This window comes from Accipiter gentilis, chromosome 4 (assembly GCF_929443795.1).
Source record: "Accipiter gentilis chromosome 4, bAccGen1.1, whole genome shotgun sequence".
NCBI classification, from domain to species: domain Eukaryota; kingdom Metazoa; phylum Chordata; class Aves; order Accipitriformes; family Accipitridae; genus Astur; species Astur gentilis.
In genome coordinates this window covers 10,171,762-10,189,984 of record NC_064883.1, presented here as the reverse complement: position 1 = coordinate 10,189,984, position 18,223 = coordinate 10,171,762, and the positions used below count along the sequence as shown (strand labels likewise).

The following is an 18,223-nucleotide window of genomic DNA, read 5'->3' as shown; positions in this document are numbered from 1 at the left end:
GTGGTCGTTCGGGCGGAGGGGGGGGGGGGGGGGCGTTGCGAAAAATGAAGGAAAATAAAAAATGAACTTTCAAGGAGGCTGCTGGTCACCCTCGCGTTGCTTTTCCGCGAGGAAAATAAGCGCGCGGGGGCGGGGGGGATGTTTACCCCCGCCACTCCCGGCCCCCGCCGGCCCTGCAGGGCTGCCCGAGCCTTGTGAACGAAGGCGCCCCCCGGAGTGAGACCCGCCGGTGTCCGTCCGTCGTGTCCCCCGTCCCCGTCCCCAGGAAAAAAAAAAAAAATTCACGGTCACTCTCCCTGGTGGTGGTGGTGGTGGGGGGGGAGAACCAAAAATGAGGGGAAAAGAAGCGAGGACCCAACTTTCTGAGTGTCTCCGAAAGAAAAGAAAAGAAAAAAAAAAAAAAACAAACCACAAAATAAACCCACCCCCCTTGAAGAAATCGCCTGCAAATGGCTTCAAATCTCAGCCGCCCGTTTAATGCCCCTTTCACCTTTCCGTCCTACCTACCTTACCGTCCTAAGCGTGAGGCGGCAGCGGTACGCTCGGATGACGGGGAGCGTTGCTGCTTTTCTAAACACTGGGCTCCCCAACAATGCGAATGGCTCTCCATTGAGGATGCTGCACCGTGCCCTTCCTTTAAACGGATCGTAAAATGAGTTTCCTTCCCTCAGACAGCGAGTCCTGGTAAAGACAGCTTTTACTGCCTGCCTGTATTGCACATCATAAACTGGAAGGAGCACAATGGAATTGCCCCGGAAATTCTCCTTTCAATTATAGTTTGGTGCCCCGTGTACAAAGACTTTCTCACCAGTTAAAATTGTTCTCGGCGATATTTCGCACGGACCCTAAACTTTACGTTTTGTAAACGTGGGACACCCTCTCCCCCCCCCGCGCCGCACACCTCCAACACACACACACACTCGCACACTCACACACACACTCACACACTCACACACACACTCACACACACACTCACACACTCACACACACACTCACACACACACACACACTCACGCGCGCGCGCGCACCCTTTGGGACTCTTTATGCGCGGTTATTGCAGCCCCATGAATGTAGGTTACTGACAGAAGCAAGTAAATTCTCTAAAGCCAGAACCCTGAGATATTGGTGCTTCAGAGCACGCAAATGTGGCCGCTGTATGTAGATATTTGCCAAGCGCTAAGTAAGCGAAAACGCAGTTGTTATTCGCAGACGTAAGGGAGAAGCTGGCGAAAGAGCCCCCTTCGGTTATTGCTTCCAATTCGCCAATATTAGACAATATCCCTGCGGTCGCAATCGCGATGTGGGAACACGCCGGCAGAAGAGGCTGCTGGAAAGGAATAAAGGCCCAAGAAGTTAAACGAATGCGATGCAAACAAGACGACGACCAAGAAGATCAAAGAGGCTGAAGTAGATGACATTAGACCAATAAATTGCTCCTCTGGTGACAACATACCAAGATGCAAGAAGAAAGAAACAGCAAATATAACCAATGTCTAGACTTAAATATGGATAGCGTAGGACCGAATAGCTTAGCTGGGTGGTTGTATTTCGAGCTCTCTGATTCTGTACAATTTGCACGTTTATGTATTTTCCTTTGCGTGTGTGTGTTTACTGCCGCCACCTTTTTTATTATTATTATTATTTTATATTTTGCTTTCAGCTTTTTTCCCTGCCAACCCTTAAGATTTCTCAAAAAGTCTTCACTGAATTAATCTTAAAAGGACCCCCAGACGTGGGTCCCGGCCACCTTATTTATTTCCCCCATCCTCTGCGTGTTAGGCATAAGGCTGCCTCTGAAACAGCCTCTGAAATCTCTCGTTCTGTCGCTCACAAAACCGGGCTGCATCCCCGCGCCTGATAATGCACTTTTCATTTGAATGTATTTTTTTCCAGTCGAGGAACCGGCGAACGGGCGCAGATTGCAAGGTTTCGGTCACCGTAATATTCTCACACGCTTTAAAAATAATCCTCTAGGCGGGATTCACTGCATTTATTTTTTTCGTGTGAGCTCTGGACTACCTCTCTTTGCCTTCTGAGCTTTTCCGGGAAGTAAAAGGTAGTGATAAAACGGTGCTCATAAGTTATAAGCGACCTGGGAGCACTACATGATTATGGCTTGTGTATTAAGCAGTATCTTGATGTGGTTCATACTAGAGAAGATTTTCTTGTTTTGGAAACTGTTCGCGCCGTAATTTATCCACGATTATAATGGAGCGTACTGTGCCAAGTTATTACTTAGGATGACGACGCATAAACACTTTTTAATTTCAATATAATTTTACTGCCCAAGGAAAAAAAATAATTAATCATCATAAGTTTAGCAACGCCATTGTAGACAAACATTTGATAGGAAGGCTCTTGCTAGAAAGCGGGGAGTGGCTGTTACTCTTTATCCCTAGAAAGAATTGAATCTTTGAAACAGTGCGTGGAAAAAATAGCTCAGCGCTGACATTCCTTCCCGATGCTGAATTTCGATAGAGAGAGACTGGCTTTGATTTAAGGAAATGTAAATAAAACGCCGAGAAAGTAGTTCTGTTACGGAGTACTGTGCAGCGATTTGTTTATTTGTCTGGCTTAAACTTGAAAAATACACCGTTCATACTTCAGCCCTCATTTTATGCTTCCTTTCCTCCTGCCTTTATTTCCTTCCAATGACTTTTCCCCCCTCTCTTTTGGCAAGTGCCATCTGAAAACACTCCACAATTCCCCTCTCAGCCTCATTCTCGAGACGCGAAAGCCAACAAAAGCAAAACGAAAAAAAATACGCAAACGACTCGAGGAAATCAAAATAGAAGGCGAGGAGAAGTTAAGAATGACTTTGAGAGACACGTCAAGTTTGCAGAGCATCAGCCTGCTCGCATCTGTATCATAGAATTACAACGGGTCCCACAGAGCCGAAATTGCTGGGGACGCGAGCAGGGCTTTTTATTTGTACCAAAGACAGCTGTTGGGGAATTTCACTCGCCGGTAAATAATTTTCAAACGAGAGATTTGCGGCGCTGCCGTTCCCCCGCCCGGCTGCGTCTCCAGCTACGCGGGGCGGAGAAGGGCACTGGAAACCCCCCCGCTTCGCCCCCCGCTCTTCGGGTGAAGCTCTTCGGGGGCTCTCCTGCCGGGCCGATCCGGGGAGAGCCTCTTCCATCCTGTCCGGAGCCTGCAATCCCCCCCTTTCCTCCAAACATTGCATTTCTCACCAGCCCTTCGGGAGATGAGGACAGCCCGCTCGCAGGCTCAGAGCCTCGCCAGGGAAGGGCGAAGATTTGGGGCAAGGGAAGGAGGAGCGGGCAGTTCGGTGCCCGGGCCCCATCCGTCTCTTTGAGCTGCTAGGTGACTCGGTGTTTTGAGAATAACAAACGCAGGGTACGTCGTCGGTGAAGAGCGAGCTCTACTTTTGCCACGGGAGCACCGAGCGCGGCCAGGCGGGAAACGCCACCCTAACGGCGCCCGCTGGCAGCGGGGCACCCCTCACCGTACGCCCGGGATAAGGGGGCAACACCCCCCCCCCCCCCCTCGGGCCTATCGGCCTTTGTTAAAACCAGCGGTCCCAGCCCCACTTCTGCTCCCATAAAGTCGACATTTTAGGAGCTTTCGGGGAGGCGGCCGAGCGCTTGATGGCGGGCGGGCGCGCGCTCTTTCGCGGGCGCACAGCGCCACCTGCCGGCGCCCGGCCGCCACCGCCGCCGCCGCCGCCCCCGCCGCCGCCGCCGCCCCGCCGCGCCGGCCCCGCGGAGCCAGCGCCTCTGCCCGCCAGCGCACGGGAAGATAAATGTCCACCTCCCAGCCTGGGTTTAAGCAGGGGAAGGCCAATAAAAGGTTGTTATTTCCGCTCGCCCGCTTTATCTAAAACAGCCAGACAAAACAAATGAAAAGGCTTTTGTAGAAAATCTTAATTGTGGCTGGACAGTTGTAAACTCATTAAGAGCCGAATTCCAGACAGTTTGCAGACCCGTCATTTATTACACACTCTTAATGCTGATTCTTTGAAGTTGCCTCTGTCTGCAACAACAGAGGGCGTCCCAGCATCCCCAAATACTGGCTCAGGGATCAATTAGGGGCTTTTTGTGTGTGTGCACACCAGAACGAGCTCCCTTTTGCTAATTAGAACTCATCAAATCTTACCCCGGATTTTCTCCCTTTTTTTTTTTTTTTTTTTTTTTTTTTTTTTTTTTTTTTTTTTTTTTTTTTTTTTTTTTTCCTCCCGCAGTTCTGCACATCTGTAAACTTCTTGCCGGCTCCCTAAGTTTTGTCTTTAGCCCTGCAGCGTTTTACACCCCATAAACGGTTACAGCAGTCATTTTCTTTTATTGCACTGTATGGCTCTGAATTTTCCTAACAACAACTTCTGCCAAGACCATAAGTGTGTTCCGTCTTATTTTGCTTTAAATACATATATATGTGTGTAAGTGTACCTTCGTAAAACAAGGAGGCTTTTATTATTATTCGACATGCTTGCAAACAAGGGTCGGTGTGGCGCAGAAGCGTGCGGCGGCTCATATTATGGAGGATATCTACTCTGAGCAGTAAGATGTCCGCCCAAAACAAGGGTAAATTTCAGCAAGCTCACAGACTTCGCTATTTTCTTTTGTTGCTGAGCTTGGTTTGGCTTGGGGCGGCGGGGGAGGGGTGGGTGCATTGGGGGTGTGTGTGTGTGTGGAAATCTTCCACTCCAAAGAAACCTTCTTTCTGATTTTTAAAAATAAATCCTATTTTGTCTTCTCCGCTCTAGCCTGCTGCCAGCCCACCTCTTTCCTTCGGCTAAATCAGCGAGTAAAATTGACACCATAAATTCTACCATAATTGTCAGTAAAATTTTATCTGTATCTATATCTATCTATACATACATTTATAATCTGAGGCGCTAATAAAATGCAACGGGTTGCTTTTATTTGCCACGGGACATTTAAAAGGGAAAAAAAAAAAAAAAATCCCAAACGTGCAGGCAAGGGAAGGAAAAAAATGGGTGACGTTTGAAATAACATATTTTGCATGCGCAATTATCTCCAGAAGGGAATTTAAAATGAACGCGCTGGTAAGGCGAGCCTTCTCACAGAGCTTGTTGAAGCACACTTAGTGCTGGACATTTTCTGGTACAGGCTAATTAACCATCTCAGCCTAAATGTCGCTGTCTGAGCTGATTTACATTATTGTCCGCACTAAAGAACGTCGGACATTTTGGTTTGGTCCTCGACCCCCCCCCGCCCCGCCAGGCGAATTTATTAAAACCGCGTGAACTCGGGCGTGTGCCCCCGCTGCCATCCGAAGGGGCTCCCTCCTCGCACTGCTAAGCGCCAGCTTTCCAAATTATGTCCGGGAGTGGGGAGCCGTCCCTCCTCTCAGCGAAGCAATGGCATTTGGGACCTGAATCTGCCCATTTTGGAGGAAAATAAGCCCAATTTTTCATCACCTGGGGGCTGCGCTTGCAGAGCCGTGGGTTCGCCTTGGCTCAGAGATACTACTGCTACGCGCCTCGTCTCCGCAGCTGCCCTAGCCCTGCCATGTCTGCTGGTGAGATTCGGTGTGCCGTGGAAGAACCCCTCCTTAATAATCTTAAATCATCACAAAACATAAAAGAATCAATATATTTTATTTGGCAAAAAGTTAAATATCATTTCAACACAACGATTTGGTCAGTAGGCCATGAGGTAACTATTTCAAAATAGACAGTGTACGTTCTGCATCAACATAACTTCCCAGATTTATTTTTTTAAATCGATACAAATTTACAATAACCAAATGTAGGTTTTTATAGTGTATAATTTATTATCAATAAAATTAACCTTCATTACAATAACCATCAAATCATTCGATTAAAATTAAAACGTAAACCATAGGTAGTTACCCTTTTCACATATATGTATAGCTCCGAAATCTGATAACTGCTCACTGGTGCAAAAACAATATTTAAGCTAGTCTGTTTATTTACTTTTTTTTTTTTAATATATAGATTATATATACAACCGACAAAGACAGTACTATATATATATCAACTGTGCATACTAAAATTACTTGCTTCAATATTTCGAGAACCATAATTCCCAGACATCCCGGACAAACTTTTTTCCTACTTTTTTTTTTTTTTTTTTTTTTTTTTTTTTGCGTTGGGATATATATATAATATATATTTTACAATCAAAGGTTAACTGTCTAATTATACAGAAAAGACTTAATACACTACAGAGCTATACTCTATGCAATTTTTATAATAAACAACCTGAGTTCAAATTGAATTCTAGCTTACACCATTACATCCGGTACAGCACCCAAGCACATAAATTGAGTCACAAACATAATTACCACAATAAAACACAGTGTTCAAGTATTAAGGCAGAGATCTCTCTGCCGCGCAAAGAGCGAATAAAATTAACTACGTAGACTAAACTATACAGTCCGTAAATAGTTGTGCATTATGAAAAGGTAGTTTTTTTCTTTTTTTTTTTTTTCTTTTTTCTTTCCTTAAGTGAAGAAACAGGTAGATTTATACAAGCCAGCTAAACAGCCTTTTCGTGCTAATGCCCCCTTTTTCTTTCCTGTTAGAAAATTAAAAGTCTTACTGTACCTCTCCTGGCAAACTGGCCACTGTGACAATCAAGGTACAATCATAATCAGAATTTGCCATGGGAAAAAAATGAGGCCTGGACCCAGACGCATTGCATGGCAGGGCTCGAGGGGAGGATTTTTTGTTTGTTTTTAACGTTTTTCTTTTTTTTTCTTTCTTTTTTTTTTTTACTTTATGCATTTTCAATTTAACCCGCGCGTCGCCATCATTCGTCCTTCGCTCGATCTTTGTTGATTTTCTTCATTTTCATCCTCCTGTTCTGAAACCAGATTTTCACTTGTCTCTCAGTTAAATTGAGGAGTCTGGCCACCTCATATCTACGGTCCCTAGTGAGATACATATTGAACAGAAACTCCTTCTCCAGTTCCAGCGTCTGATGCTTGGTGTAAGGGCATCGCTTTTTCCTGGTGGACCTTGCATGGAGCCAGTTTGCAGCTGGGTTATCTACAACGAAAACAACAGGAGAAGTTCAGGCTCGGGGCGGGGGGGAAGGAGGGGGCTGAGGAGGGGGATCCACGCAGGACCAGCCGCGTAGGGGTCCTGATATTAGGGTTTAGGACGTGCCTCTCATTCCCCCAGGCACGGAGGATTGTGAGGCACAATGGGCTCCAAAATACAGACACATGGAGAGGTCACACGCAACCACACGCGGCAAAGCCCCGCCGCCCCCGCCTCCCCTCGCCTTTTTTATTGTTTGTAGGATGCAATTTTAAAATACTTCCTCCTCCTCCTCCTCCTCTCTCTCGCTCTCTGCTAGCTCCCTCCCTCCTTCCTGGCCTCCCCACATCCCACCTCCCCCCCCCCCCCAAGACTGCCAGCCCGGGGAGCGACCAGCCAGACCAACATGTCATCGAAATTGTTTCACTTTTTAATTTCGACCTTCTCCCGTGTCATCGCTGGCAAGACCCAGAGAGCTGGCTAGTCAGTCTACAGCTGGCATAATTAAACCCTCGCCCGCTTAGGACCCTTATTCGCACGGCGTTAATCGCGATAGCAATCCCGAGGAGCTCTGCCACCAGTCCTGCAGCCCTGGGAGCATCCAGCCCGGGGTTTTCCACCGAGGAGACGAAGGGGGGAGGAGGGGGGGACCAAGTCAACGGCGAGGTTTCTGCTTTCAGCCCCCCAACAGCCGCCCTGGCCTGCGAGCCGTCTCAAAAAGATCAGATTCACATCCAATGCTTTCTAGGCACCCTCTCCCTCCCCGGCGTTGGCCCACGCGGGGGAGCACGGCGGGGCAGGAGGATGCGAGCACGTCCTGCCGAGTGTGCTGGGGTGGCGGGGGCGGGCGTCTTTTGCCTTTTTTTTTTTTTTTTTTTTTTTTTTTTTTTTGGGGGGGGGGGGGGGTGGGGATGGGGATGTTTTTGCTTAAGTTGCGGTTGTAGGGTGGGTTTTTGTTTTCTTTTCAGCCTGGAAAGCCCGAGCCGTCCTAGACGCCGCTCGAGCCTGCGAAAGGCAGCCGCTGCTTCTGCAGATCGCAGACCCCGGCGAGCTGGAGCGGCGGCGGCGGCGGCGGCAGCAGCCGGTGCTCGGCCGCGTAATTAGCCCCAGCGCCTCGACACCTCCCCGCGGCCGGCGCAGCGCCCTGAAGTCCATTACCCTCGCAGTGCCACTTACTTGGATCGATCTGCGGTTTCTCTCCGTTTGCCTCACTTTCTCCATTGCTTTCAGAGAATGCGCCTTCGTGGCTTTGCTTATCCCTATCAACTGGAGGAGAACCACAAGCATAATCAGAGAGAGACAAAGTGTGAGTGTCAAACGTGGTACAGTCAGCCCTTCTGGCCGCCAGCGGTTCAGGTTTAATGCCGTAATGCCTGCCGGTAGGTAACCCGGGGAAAGACAAGGAGCCCGGCACAGGCTCAAGCCACGAACGCATGTACCTGCCGTCGGGCGGTGCCACGGGCGCCTGGTGGTGCGCGTAGGGGTGGTAGACGGCGGGGACGCCGCTGGCGCCGGCGGGGTGCGCGGGGCTCCAGGGGGGGCCGAAGACGGGCGCCTTGGGCTGGAAGCTGCAGGGGGCCAGCTCGGGGTGCTCGGCCAGCGCCGCCGGCCGCGGCGGCGGCGGCGGCGGCGGCGGCCCCAGCGGGGCGGGGGCGTAGCGGGGCGCCGCCAGCTCGTCCCCCTCCGGCACCAGAAAGGAGTCCACGTAGTAATTGCTGAGGGTCCCGGGAGCCGACATGGCGGGCGGGCGCGGGCGGCGGACCCGCCGCGGTTCGGGGCTGCGGGTTTCACGTAACAACTTGGTGCTGGCGGAGAAGTAGAGTCAGTAATAAGTTGAGGGCAGCCCGGGCGCCCATTGGCTGCCCCGGTCACGTGGCGGGGGAGCAGAACAATAAAGTATAAATCAGTCCGCGGGCTATTAATGGGTCAGTGTTTTCCAGCCATAATTTTTATAGCGAGGCCATATGTTTTTATGCAAAGGGATATTTGAGTTATACGGCGGGGTTTGTTTTAATTGCGGCCAACTGAGATTAAAAGATCAGATTCCGTATTACGGCCCCCCCTTCCCTCTTTCTCTCTCTCTCTCTCTCTCTCTCTGTCCTCTCTCTTTCCCCCCCACCCCCCCCTCTCGTTTAAGCGGACTATTTTATATCATAATTAATCATCCCATCAGTGGGTCGTGTTCCCCGCGAAAAAAAAAAACCAGCCAAAAAACACAACCCACCACCCTTGTGATCGGAGACCTTCACATAAAATTAGACAATAATTGAAGCAATAAAAAAAAGGCAAAATAGCAGTTGCGGTGTACTGTATTTAAATATATATTTATTATATTTCATAAGGAGTTATTGTTTCGGGAGCCACGGGGTTGTTATTAAGTCAGTAACTATGAGCGCGCTCATTTGCATCGCTGTGTTTCACAGCAGTAAAAATTTACGAGTGCTTGGAAAGGTTAAATTATACTATTGTGTTTAGTTTGGGAGCTCACTGTAAATAATACCGTTCCGTTCGGCTCCGCGCTGGCAGCGGAAAGTCAAATTCAGCGCATCCCCTTTCCGAGCCCTCGCCGCCGAGCCGGCCCTCCCCGCCCGGCCGGAGGAGGACCGGGGCGGGCGCCGGCTCTCGGTCTCCTGGCTGGCCCTCGCCACAGTGCACTTCACCACCCCACCCCGCCGGGCAGAGCGCGGCAGTGACCGAAACACCCTCCTCGTCCTCCCCGCCGCGCCCCTGCCCTTGGACGGGGCCGCGGCGGCCGGGGACCCCCTCGCCGGGCCGGGGAGCGGAGCCGGCGCTGGGCGGCGGCGGCGGCCGGAGGGGAGCGGAGGGGGCCGCCGTCCGGGCCGGGCGGGAAGGAGCGCGGGCAGAGCCGGGCGGCGGTATTCGTCACGACGATTAATTCTGGAACTATGCAGGGAAGCCAGCGGGGGGAAAGGGGAGAAAAAGCCCCGTCGCCCCGCTGCCGAAAGGCACCCTGCTTCTCAGGGCGGCTATCAAAGGGGCGCTCGCAGTCGGCCGTCCCGCATTCCGGCGAATCGAATTTATGTGCAAATATAGTTATTTATTTGCTGGCACCTCCTTTGACTGCAGGACACACGCTAGCGGCGTCGGAAACCGAGCGGAGGGTTACGGTCCCCCGCAGAAGGAGGGGAGGGTGCGCGGGGGGAAAGTAAGAGGCGGCCAGATCCAAGTCCAGTGTTAGGAATTAAAGTCGTGGCCGAGCGCTTTGCAAACACGCCTGTGACCCCCCGATTTTTCTCCGGCGGACGCTCACGCTGCTCGTCCCCTTGGTTGGCGAAGGAGCGCCGTCAGTGGGATGCAGGGGGCACAAAAAAAAAAAAAAAATCTCCGCGAGAGGCTCGATTTACTCGAAATATCTTTTATTGAAAAGAGAGCCCAGCAAATGGTAGGGACGGCCTGAGGAATAATTAAAATCACGTGTAAATATTGTGCATGCGAAAGTGTGGTTCTAATTAGTTCTACATCGCTATGTGGGCTCTCTCCCCCCCTCTCTCTGCCCCTCTCTCCTTCTCTCTTTCTTTTTCTTTTCATGTCTTCCCAACAGTTTAATCCGAAATCTTACAGAGATCCTATTTTAACAACGCGCTCTCCCCCTATTCAGGATTACAAAGGCCCATAATGAAACTATTATCCCCCATTAGAGTTCGAAAATTACGGAACAGTCGCAGGATCTCCACAAACAAGGAGCCCGTTATTTTCTAACAATTTAAAAAATGCAAATAAAGCTCTCCTCTGCTATTTTTTGTGGCCATTGTATAGACACGCCGAAATAGAAAAAAATAATTGTATTTCTTTCCTGGAAAGACGGAACTCGACGTCATTTGTATTTATTATTAAGAGTCAGCTGTGGTGAAATGTGATTGTAGAACTTCCTTTTTCCATTCAGAAAAAATAATCTTAGCTGCAGGAGTCCTGGATGTTTATATTCGAATTTGGGTTCTCAACTTGCAGCGGGTTTCATTTTTTTGGTTCCTCACCAAAAATAATAGCAAATGAATAACAATAACAATAACGTTTAAAAGAACGTGCCTGCATTTTTATTTCCCTGTAAAATTCTGCATTTGCTCACTGCTGGCATCCAAGCGGCAGGAGAGAGTGTACAGAAAGCAAGAGATAAAATATAGCAAATAATTACAGACATTTTTCACGCGGTCACGTTGCTGATCATAACGCTGGAGCATTCGCCTCTCTCTTTCGGCCTTTTAGACCCATTTTTCCCAAAAGTACATCTTGCAGCCGAGCCACGAAGGCTACTGGGGGCAGCGTGGGCTTCGTACGGTTGGCGTTGTGAATTACTTAAGGTTTTGGTGGCTTACACCCTCGGAGGCAGAAGACCCCAAGCAGGGCAGAAACAGACGTTCACACCAAACTGCGATATGAAATCGGAATTCCCAGGAACGAAGCACCGCTGGAGCGATTGTGCCTGAACAAGCATCCTCCCTGCCCTCCATCCCGATAGAACCGGATTAGCAGGGCTCCCATTCCGCTAGCTCTTACCCCCGGCCGCAAGGGGAAGGACCCCGTCGGTTTTTAAGCGAGGGGCGTCCGCAAGCCCCGCTGCATCAGCCACGCACCGCGGAGGCGCGGAGTGTACGCGGGCGCGGGGCAGGAATCCGCGGGAGTTGGCGGTCTTTCCTGAACGGGAAGTTCAGGATCGCCTTTCCCCAGGGCTTCCTGCCCCTGCAAATCTCTCTCACGGAATCGCCAGTGCTACGAATGCACGGAGGTGTTTTGGCAGAGCGGAGAGAAAACATGATTCAGAATTTGGGGGAAGCGGTCCAAAATCGGGATGATGCGATTCAAGTGGGAAATAAAGGGCAGAGGCAAACCGATGGACAAACGCCGTACAGGCACGCACAGACATATAAGCTGTAAATACACTCCCCGTATGTACACGGACGCAGCAGATAGCCCGTCAGGCGCACAGCGTGTGTAGAGGCAGACACAAGCACTTAAATTTGACTGCAACGTAGAGCTCGGCTCCTGCCCCAGCCGAGGACGTCTCCCTCCCTAAGGAACCGGCTAGGACAGGTCTGGCTAAAACCCGCTACCCGAATACCTCTGAGTTCCCGCAGCCCAGCCGGGAGTTTCGAAAAAGTTTGTAGGTGGCTTTTTAAAAATCACTATCCTTAATTTTTAGGCAAAAATGACCACGGTCACTAAAAAAATGAATAGAACTAAAGCCCCGACGAGTGCGTTTGCTGCCCTTTCCCCTGCCTGCCTTTCCGCTGCCGAGGGAGACCCGCTCCGCCGCCGTGCCGGCGCTGGCTGCCGGGCGGAGGGCCCGGCGGGAGGTCGCCCCTGCCCGCGGTCGCGCTGCGGACACAAAAGGCGGCGGCGGCGGCGGCGGCGGCGGCGGCGGCGGCGGGCCCGGAGAGGTCGCTGTTGCCCGTTCCGCCGCCGCGGAGAGCGGCCGCGCCCGCACCGCAGTCGTGATCGTAACCGAGGCCTTGCGGGCCGCGGGTCAGCCGGCGCCCCCGGGCAGCCCCGGAGGAGCGGGCCCGACGGGCGGCGGCGCGGGGCCAGGGGAGCCCTGCTACAGGCCCCGGCGGGCACCAGCCGGGAGGCGGGGGGGGGGGGGGGGGCTCCCCCGGGGGGCGAGAGCCGCCGGTGGGGCCGGGCACCCCCGCCGCGAGTGGGGTCCTCCCGGCCGCGGGCGCTGCCCTGCGGGGCCTTGTTTGTGATGGTGCGCGGAGCGGGGCCGGCAGACTTGATCTCTCCCCACCCCCTCCCCCGGGCAGGCTTTTGGGTCTCTGTTTTTTTTTTTTTTTTTTCACAAATCCAGGCAGAAAAATAAAAACAGCCCCCCTCGCGCACACCCCCCCCCCCCAACCCCCCTCCACCGCCCCCCGAGCTCGACCCAGGCCGAGCAGAATGCAAAAACGCACCTGACCTTGAATGCAGCCTACGAGATATATTAAAATCCCGCAAGCAGGCAGGGACTCGCTTAGGAGCTAGCTAACCTTGAAGAACTTGTCAAGCTTCCCCCCTCGGCTGCCGTGTTTATCTGAGGAATCAAAGGAGGCTCCGTTGCAGATGGGAAACAATGGCATTGGGACTTGACGCCTACAGATCACTTCAGCGCTAAGATTTCTTCGGGCAGAAAGGACCCTCGCACCAAGCATACCTGGTGATGATATCAACTGAAGTAATTAAGGCAGTTTCGTGCTGTAGAGAGAAAGGTGGAGCCCCAACAACATGAAACTACCTAAACCACAGAGCAGTTCTCAGGCGCTAATTATTACTTTCCCCATTGCCGTGGTCCTTAACGCAAGGATCCCGCTACGAAAATAAAACCAGAAACGTGACTAAAACATCCCTCTCGCCCGCCCGCCCGCCCGCCCCGCCGGCGCCCCTCCGCGCCCCCCGGCCAGCCTCGAGTGGGTTAATGAAAACAAGAGAAAATATAATAACAGCCCCCCCCCCTCTCCCCCCCGCCCCCGAGCCGGGCAGCTTTCGCCTCTCCATGCAGATGCAATCGGGAAGAAAAAGGCCGTGCACGACAAGGTTACATCATGAAAAGCTAACGGCTCCCAAGAAGCCCGGGTTCAAAGTCTGTCCCCCCTCCTCCCGCCACACATATACCCTGCACGGAAGCATTAGCTGTCGCTCCTCTCCCAGCCCTCCTTTTGCCCTTCCCTTTGTGCAAAGACCCCATTAGCTAAACATGCAGCGAAGAAGGGAGGATGCAAAGAAGCAGCTCGGGTGAAATAACCTCTTCCGCATGCAGCCAGGTAGGGAATAGGCTTGTCTGGAGGGGCCCGCTGGCAGGGAGGCGAGGCTGGGGGTCCCCCCCTCCCCATGCGCTCACCTTTACGATTTCTTCTCAGCCCTGAGATAAAGCTACAATTTTGTCACCGTCCTCTGGAGTTAAAGATCTCCGCACACTTGTAGGTGTTTGATTAAAAAAAAGAAAAAAAAAAAAAAAAGAAAAAAAAAAAAAAGAAATCGTTTCCCTACCCTCCAGAAATAGTAATTTGCTTCCTCAGTCTATGCAGCTCCTCAGTCAACTGAAACCACTCGTTCAAGACAGCAACAATCCAGATATACTAGCAAGTCATAAAACTGAACAAAAGCCGACAAACCTTAGAGCACCATCGCTATATGGCCCAGACAAATTACGACCGTCTAGGTAATATTTAAATAGATTCCTAAAGTAATTGCAGGGGGTTTAGGCAACTATTCCTGTTGTAAAAGTTCTCGAAGACATAAAGTAGAACCTGAGGATAAACAGTCACAAAAAGAGGTAAAATTAAAAGGATTCATTCCACGGTTTTTTATTCTTCTATGAGAACATAAACATCGTTTTTTTCACGCACAGCAGCATTACAATATTAATTTATTCCGATTTAAGGTAAGAACTAGATATAGCTAGAACTAACATTTATAATAACGATAGAATGCATTTGCTTAAAACAGTATCGGCATTTTAATAATAATAGACATTTATACATATCTGTATTTATAGTTTTTCCCCTTCTCTCTTTTTTTTCTCTTTTTAATTTTTTTTTTCACCTATATGTTTGACCCTTTAATGCATGTAACTTCACAGTATAAAGGAAGACGAACATATTCTCCCTCGCGATCTCAGGCTCTGGCTCAGAATGTCCTTCTGATGTTCAGGATATATACTTTTCAGTGAAATTAGTGAGGAAAAAGTGACTACTTTCTTCTCAAGGGGGAATTTCTGTGTGCTTGTCATGCGTTACCAACGGTAACGCTATTTATAGACAAAAAAATCACTAATTCCACATATTTAAGCAAAACTACATTAAGTAAATATCTACAACCAGAAAGAGCGAGAGAAACTCAGAGGTAAGTGTCATAATTTAGTCCATGAGCAACACGAACTCTTTTATACCTTTAAAGAGAAGAGATTTCATTTTCCTGGCCAATTTTAAAGCTGTAATATTGACTTTTAAGGTAAAGCAAAAAAAGAATCGCCCTTAACACCCGTTCCCATGAAGCCCTTTTAAAGGATGCCTGCATTTCATTATTGTGAGTCCTGGTTTTCGAAGGAAAAAGGGGGGAGGGAGGAGAAAATAAAAACGGAGGGGGGGGGGGGGAGATCCCAATATATAGAAATTTGGCAAGGCTTAAATTCTTCGTTCTGCAGCTACATACAGTCCAAGTTACACCGCTTACAATTTAGAAGAATGCGCCTTTAACCAAACTTTTTTACTTTTCAGGGAGAGAGATGGGGGGAAAGATATTTGCAGCTCCTGAAATGGTATTTCTGTGTCTCAAAGCTTACAGGAACAAATCGGCCCCGGGGAAGGCTGAAGGAAGCGGGGACGCTCACGCACGGCATTTTGTGCATTAGCGTGGCTTTAGTCCGCCCCCCCCCCAGCCCCCCCACCCCAAAGTAGCTCTTAAGAGGTTAAGGACATACTGAGAACGTCTAAAATCGTTAATCCATACAGGTGCGGATGACTACAGCCTAGGAAAATGATACTGGCTCTTTAAACCATAAAGATGTGTTTATAGGTTCATCAAGAGAAATTAAAGTTGGCTGTGAGCTCCCGAATCCTATTCTCTCTGTTCATTTTCTTCAGTTTCATTCTGCGGTTCTGAAACCAGATTTTAACTTGTCTGTCTGTGAGGTGGACTGTGCGGCTGATCTCTAGGCGACGCTCACGAGTCAGGTACATATTGAATAGAAACTCCTTTTCCAGCTCGAGAGTTTGATGCTTGGTATAGGGGCACCGTTTCTTTCTGCCACTTTTTGCCGTGAGCCAGTTTGCTGCATTTTCTCCTTTTGAATTGCCTAGTTTTGAGAAAGTAAAAAAGGGACGTTACCAGCGGGTAGGATGCAAAGAGCTGGGGGGGGGGGGGGGGGGAAGGGTGGAAGGAGCATCCGGGTGTGTGCGCGTGCGGGGCGTTGGAATGTGGGGTGTCCTTGTGGGAACCGAGAGCTTCAAAGCGGTTTCCCAAAAGTCCTGGATCCGCCCGCAAAAACCTGCCTCTGCTCACAAAGCTCCGGGCAGCCTCGGGCGGGACAGCGTGCCCCGCTGGGTGGCTCATCTCCGACCCCCCAAAACAGGCTTTTACCCGCTCGCCCTCGGCCGCTCCGAGCCCACCGTTGCTGGGGGGCGGCTTGGTGAATGGCCTAGAGTCTTATTTCCCTCCTCCCCCCCCCCCCCCCCCCGAGCCCTGGCACCTGCTTCCAAAAAACAAACCCCAAACCCCAAATCCTGCGGATCTGAACTTTGTAAGTGTGCTCTGGAGGTAGAAAACAAGGTGAGATGGGGAGCCGCAGCCTCCCCGCCTCCAGCCCCTGCCTTCCCGGGGAGCTTCACCCCGGCCCTCTTTTTTCCAAACATTTCGGGCGAGGGGAAAAAAAAAAAAAAAAATGCCCCCGTTGCTGGGTGTTTATTTCTATCAGTGGAACCGGCTGGGAAAGAGGTTAACACCGATCCCTCGATGGCTCGGAGTGGTTCGTGGTTTGGGGTTGGCTCTCTAGTAGTTTTCCGCTTTCGTTTTTTGTTTTGATCTTATTATTTTCCAACGGGGCGCCTGAAGGAATAACAGGGCGTCTGAAATGCGGCCGGAGAGAAGAGCCTGAAAAGTCTGCCGCCCAGGGAAGGGGAGTTATTTTTTTGCCACGGGGACCCGAAAGGGAAATAAATAAGCGAATGAATAAATAACAACCCTATTATCTAGTGTAGACGCTGAAGGATATTCGCGGTGCATTCATCAGTCTAATTTGATAGCAGTTCATAGATGGCACATTTCAGCGCGGCTGTTATTCCGAAAAGCATTCTGGATCGTAAAATATAACTTACCGCGTTAATAGGTTTATTTATTGGCACTGCCTATTGCTTATTTTGGATGCTTTACAAACATCTCTGTTATCTGGTAGGCACCTTCACATCACAGGGGAAAGATTGATCTTGTTTTTCTATACGTTTAAGCAGCATGCAGGCTAAAGTTGCCCAGAGCGGAGGCTCTAAGGGTTTTAAACTATAGGACGGACATTAATTTTTACGGCAACCCCATGCCCGAATATTACAAAGTTCAGAAGGTCAGTCTGAGCAGCGCTTCTTGGCAGCCCCGCGGGGCAGCTGGGATCCTCCTTTCGCATCGCGATGCCACTACTGTGATCCTCAACCGCTTTTTTTTTTTTTTTTTTTTTTTTTTTTTTTTTTCCTTCCTCTCCTCTCCTTTTTCCAATCCTCACCACCACCATCACCATCACCATTCGCTTACCTACGGGCTCTTTCTCGGGAGAGGCTTTGCTGCTCTCTGACGGAGCTGGAGAGAGCTCCTCCGCGGTGGAAGACGAAGCCCGAGTCTCGTCCTCCCTCTGGGAGACGCACGCCAAGGGGCTGGGGGAGCGCTCCTCGTCCTCCTTCCTCCCCGCGTCCGGACCGGGAGGCAAAGATGGAGGCGTCTGGAAGCGGCCGGGGGGCTGCGGAGCGAAGGGGGCAGCCCCGGCCGGCCCCGCGCCGTAGCTCTTGGAGGTGCCATAAGCCTGGGAGAGGCGGAAGTAGCCCGGGACGGGGACCCCGCCGCCGCCGCCGCCGCCGCCGCCGCCGCCGCCGCCGCCGCCGCCGCTGCCGGCGGCCGGGCTGACCTCGGCGCTCAGCCGGGGGAAGGGAGCGAGCTCTGTGGCGGCCGAGCCCTTGGGGCATTTCTCTGAGTCATAGAGGCAGTAGGAGCTCTCCTCCTTAATGCTGGGCGCGAAGGAGCACGAGGTGGCCTGCTGGCTCTCCGGCTCTTCCATGCGACAGGACCGGGGGGGGTCTAGCCACACTTCCATCCCTGACACGTAGGGGTGCGAGGCGGGGACCATGCTTTGAGAAGTACCTTCATTGCGTTTGCCCAAAACGGGGAAAAGTCCGCAGCTTTGCAGCCCGTAGGACAGATCGGACGCTTGTGGCAGGTAGATCCCACTGTTGGGATAGTAGCCGCCTCCGCCTCCGCCTCCGCCTCCTGCTCCCGCCGCTTCCCCTCTGCCCGAGCTGATCAGGGAGTCTACCAAAAAAGAGTTTGCAGCCGGGCTCTCGGAGCATGACATTGTTGTGGAATAATTTGGCGAAGGGAGCAGATAGCCCTTTCTGGCTGACATTTCTTGTGCAAAACATGCTGAATATGATTAGAGATACCCCCGCACCACGGCAGACGCTTGCAGCCAATGGAAGCCCGGGCCTCCCCAGCAACCCCTCCCCGTCTGGTTTCGTATGCACCGAGCTGCTCTCAGGTCGACCT

At 51.1% G+C, this 18,223-nt stretch overlaps 2 protein-coding genes across 2 annotated transcripts; both read right to left on the bottom strand.

Moving 5' to 3' along the window:
- Positions 1–6,316: 6,316 nt before the first annotated feature.
- Positions 6,317–8,732, bottom strand: HOXA9 (homeobox A9). The gene is made up of 2 exons (XM_049799045.1): positions 8,171–8,732; positions 6,317–7,000 (listed from the first exon to the last, which is right to left on the bottom strand). Exons 1-2 carry the CDS (start codon positions 8,730–8,732, stop codon positions 6,762–6,764), a joined length of 801 nt encoding a protein of 266 aa, XP_049655002.1. The 3' UTR covers positions 6,317–6,761.
- Positions 8,733–15,431: 6,699 nt separating this feature from the next.
- On the bottom strand, positions 15,432–18,083 carry HOXA10 (homeobox A10). The gene is made up of 2 exons (XM_049799034.1): positions 17,222–18,083; positions 15,432–15,779 (listed from the first exon to the last, which is right to left on the bottom strand). Exons 1-2 carry the CDS (start codon positions 18,081–18,083, stop codon positions 15,505–15,507), a joined length of 1,137 nt encoding a protein of 378 aa, XP_049654991.1. The 3' UTR covers positions 15,432–15,504.
- Positions 18,084–18,223: the final 140 nt, after the last annotated feature.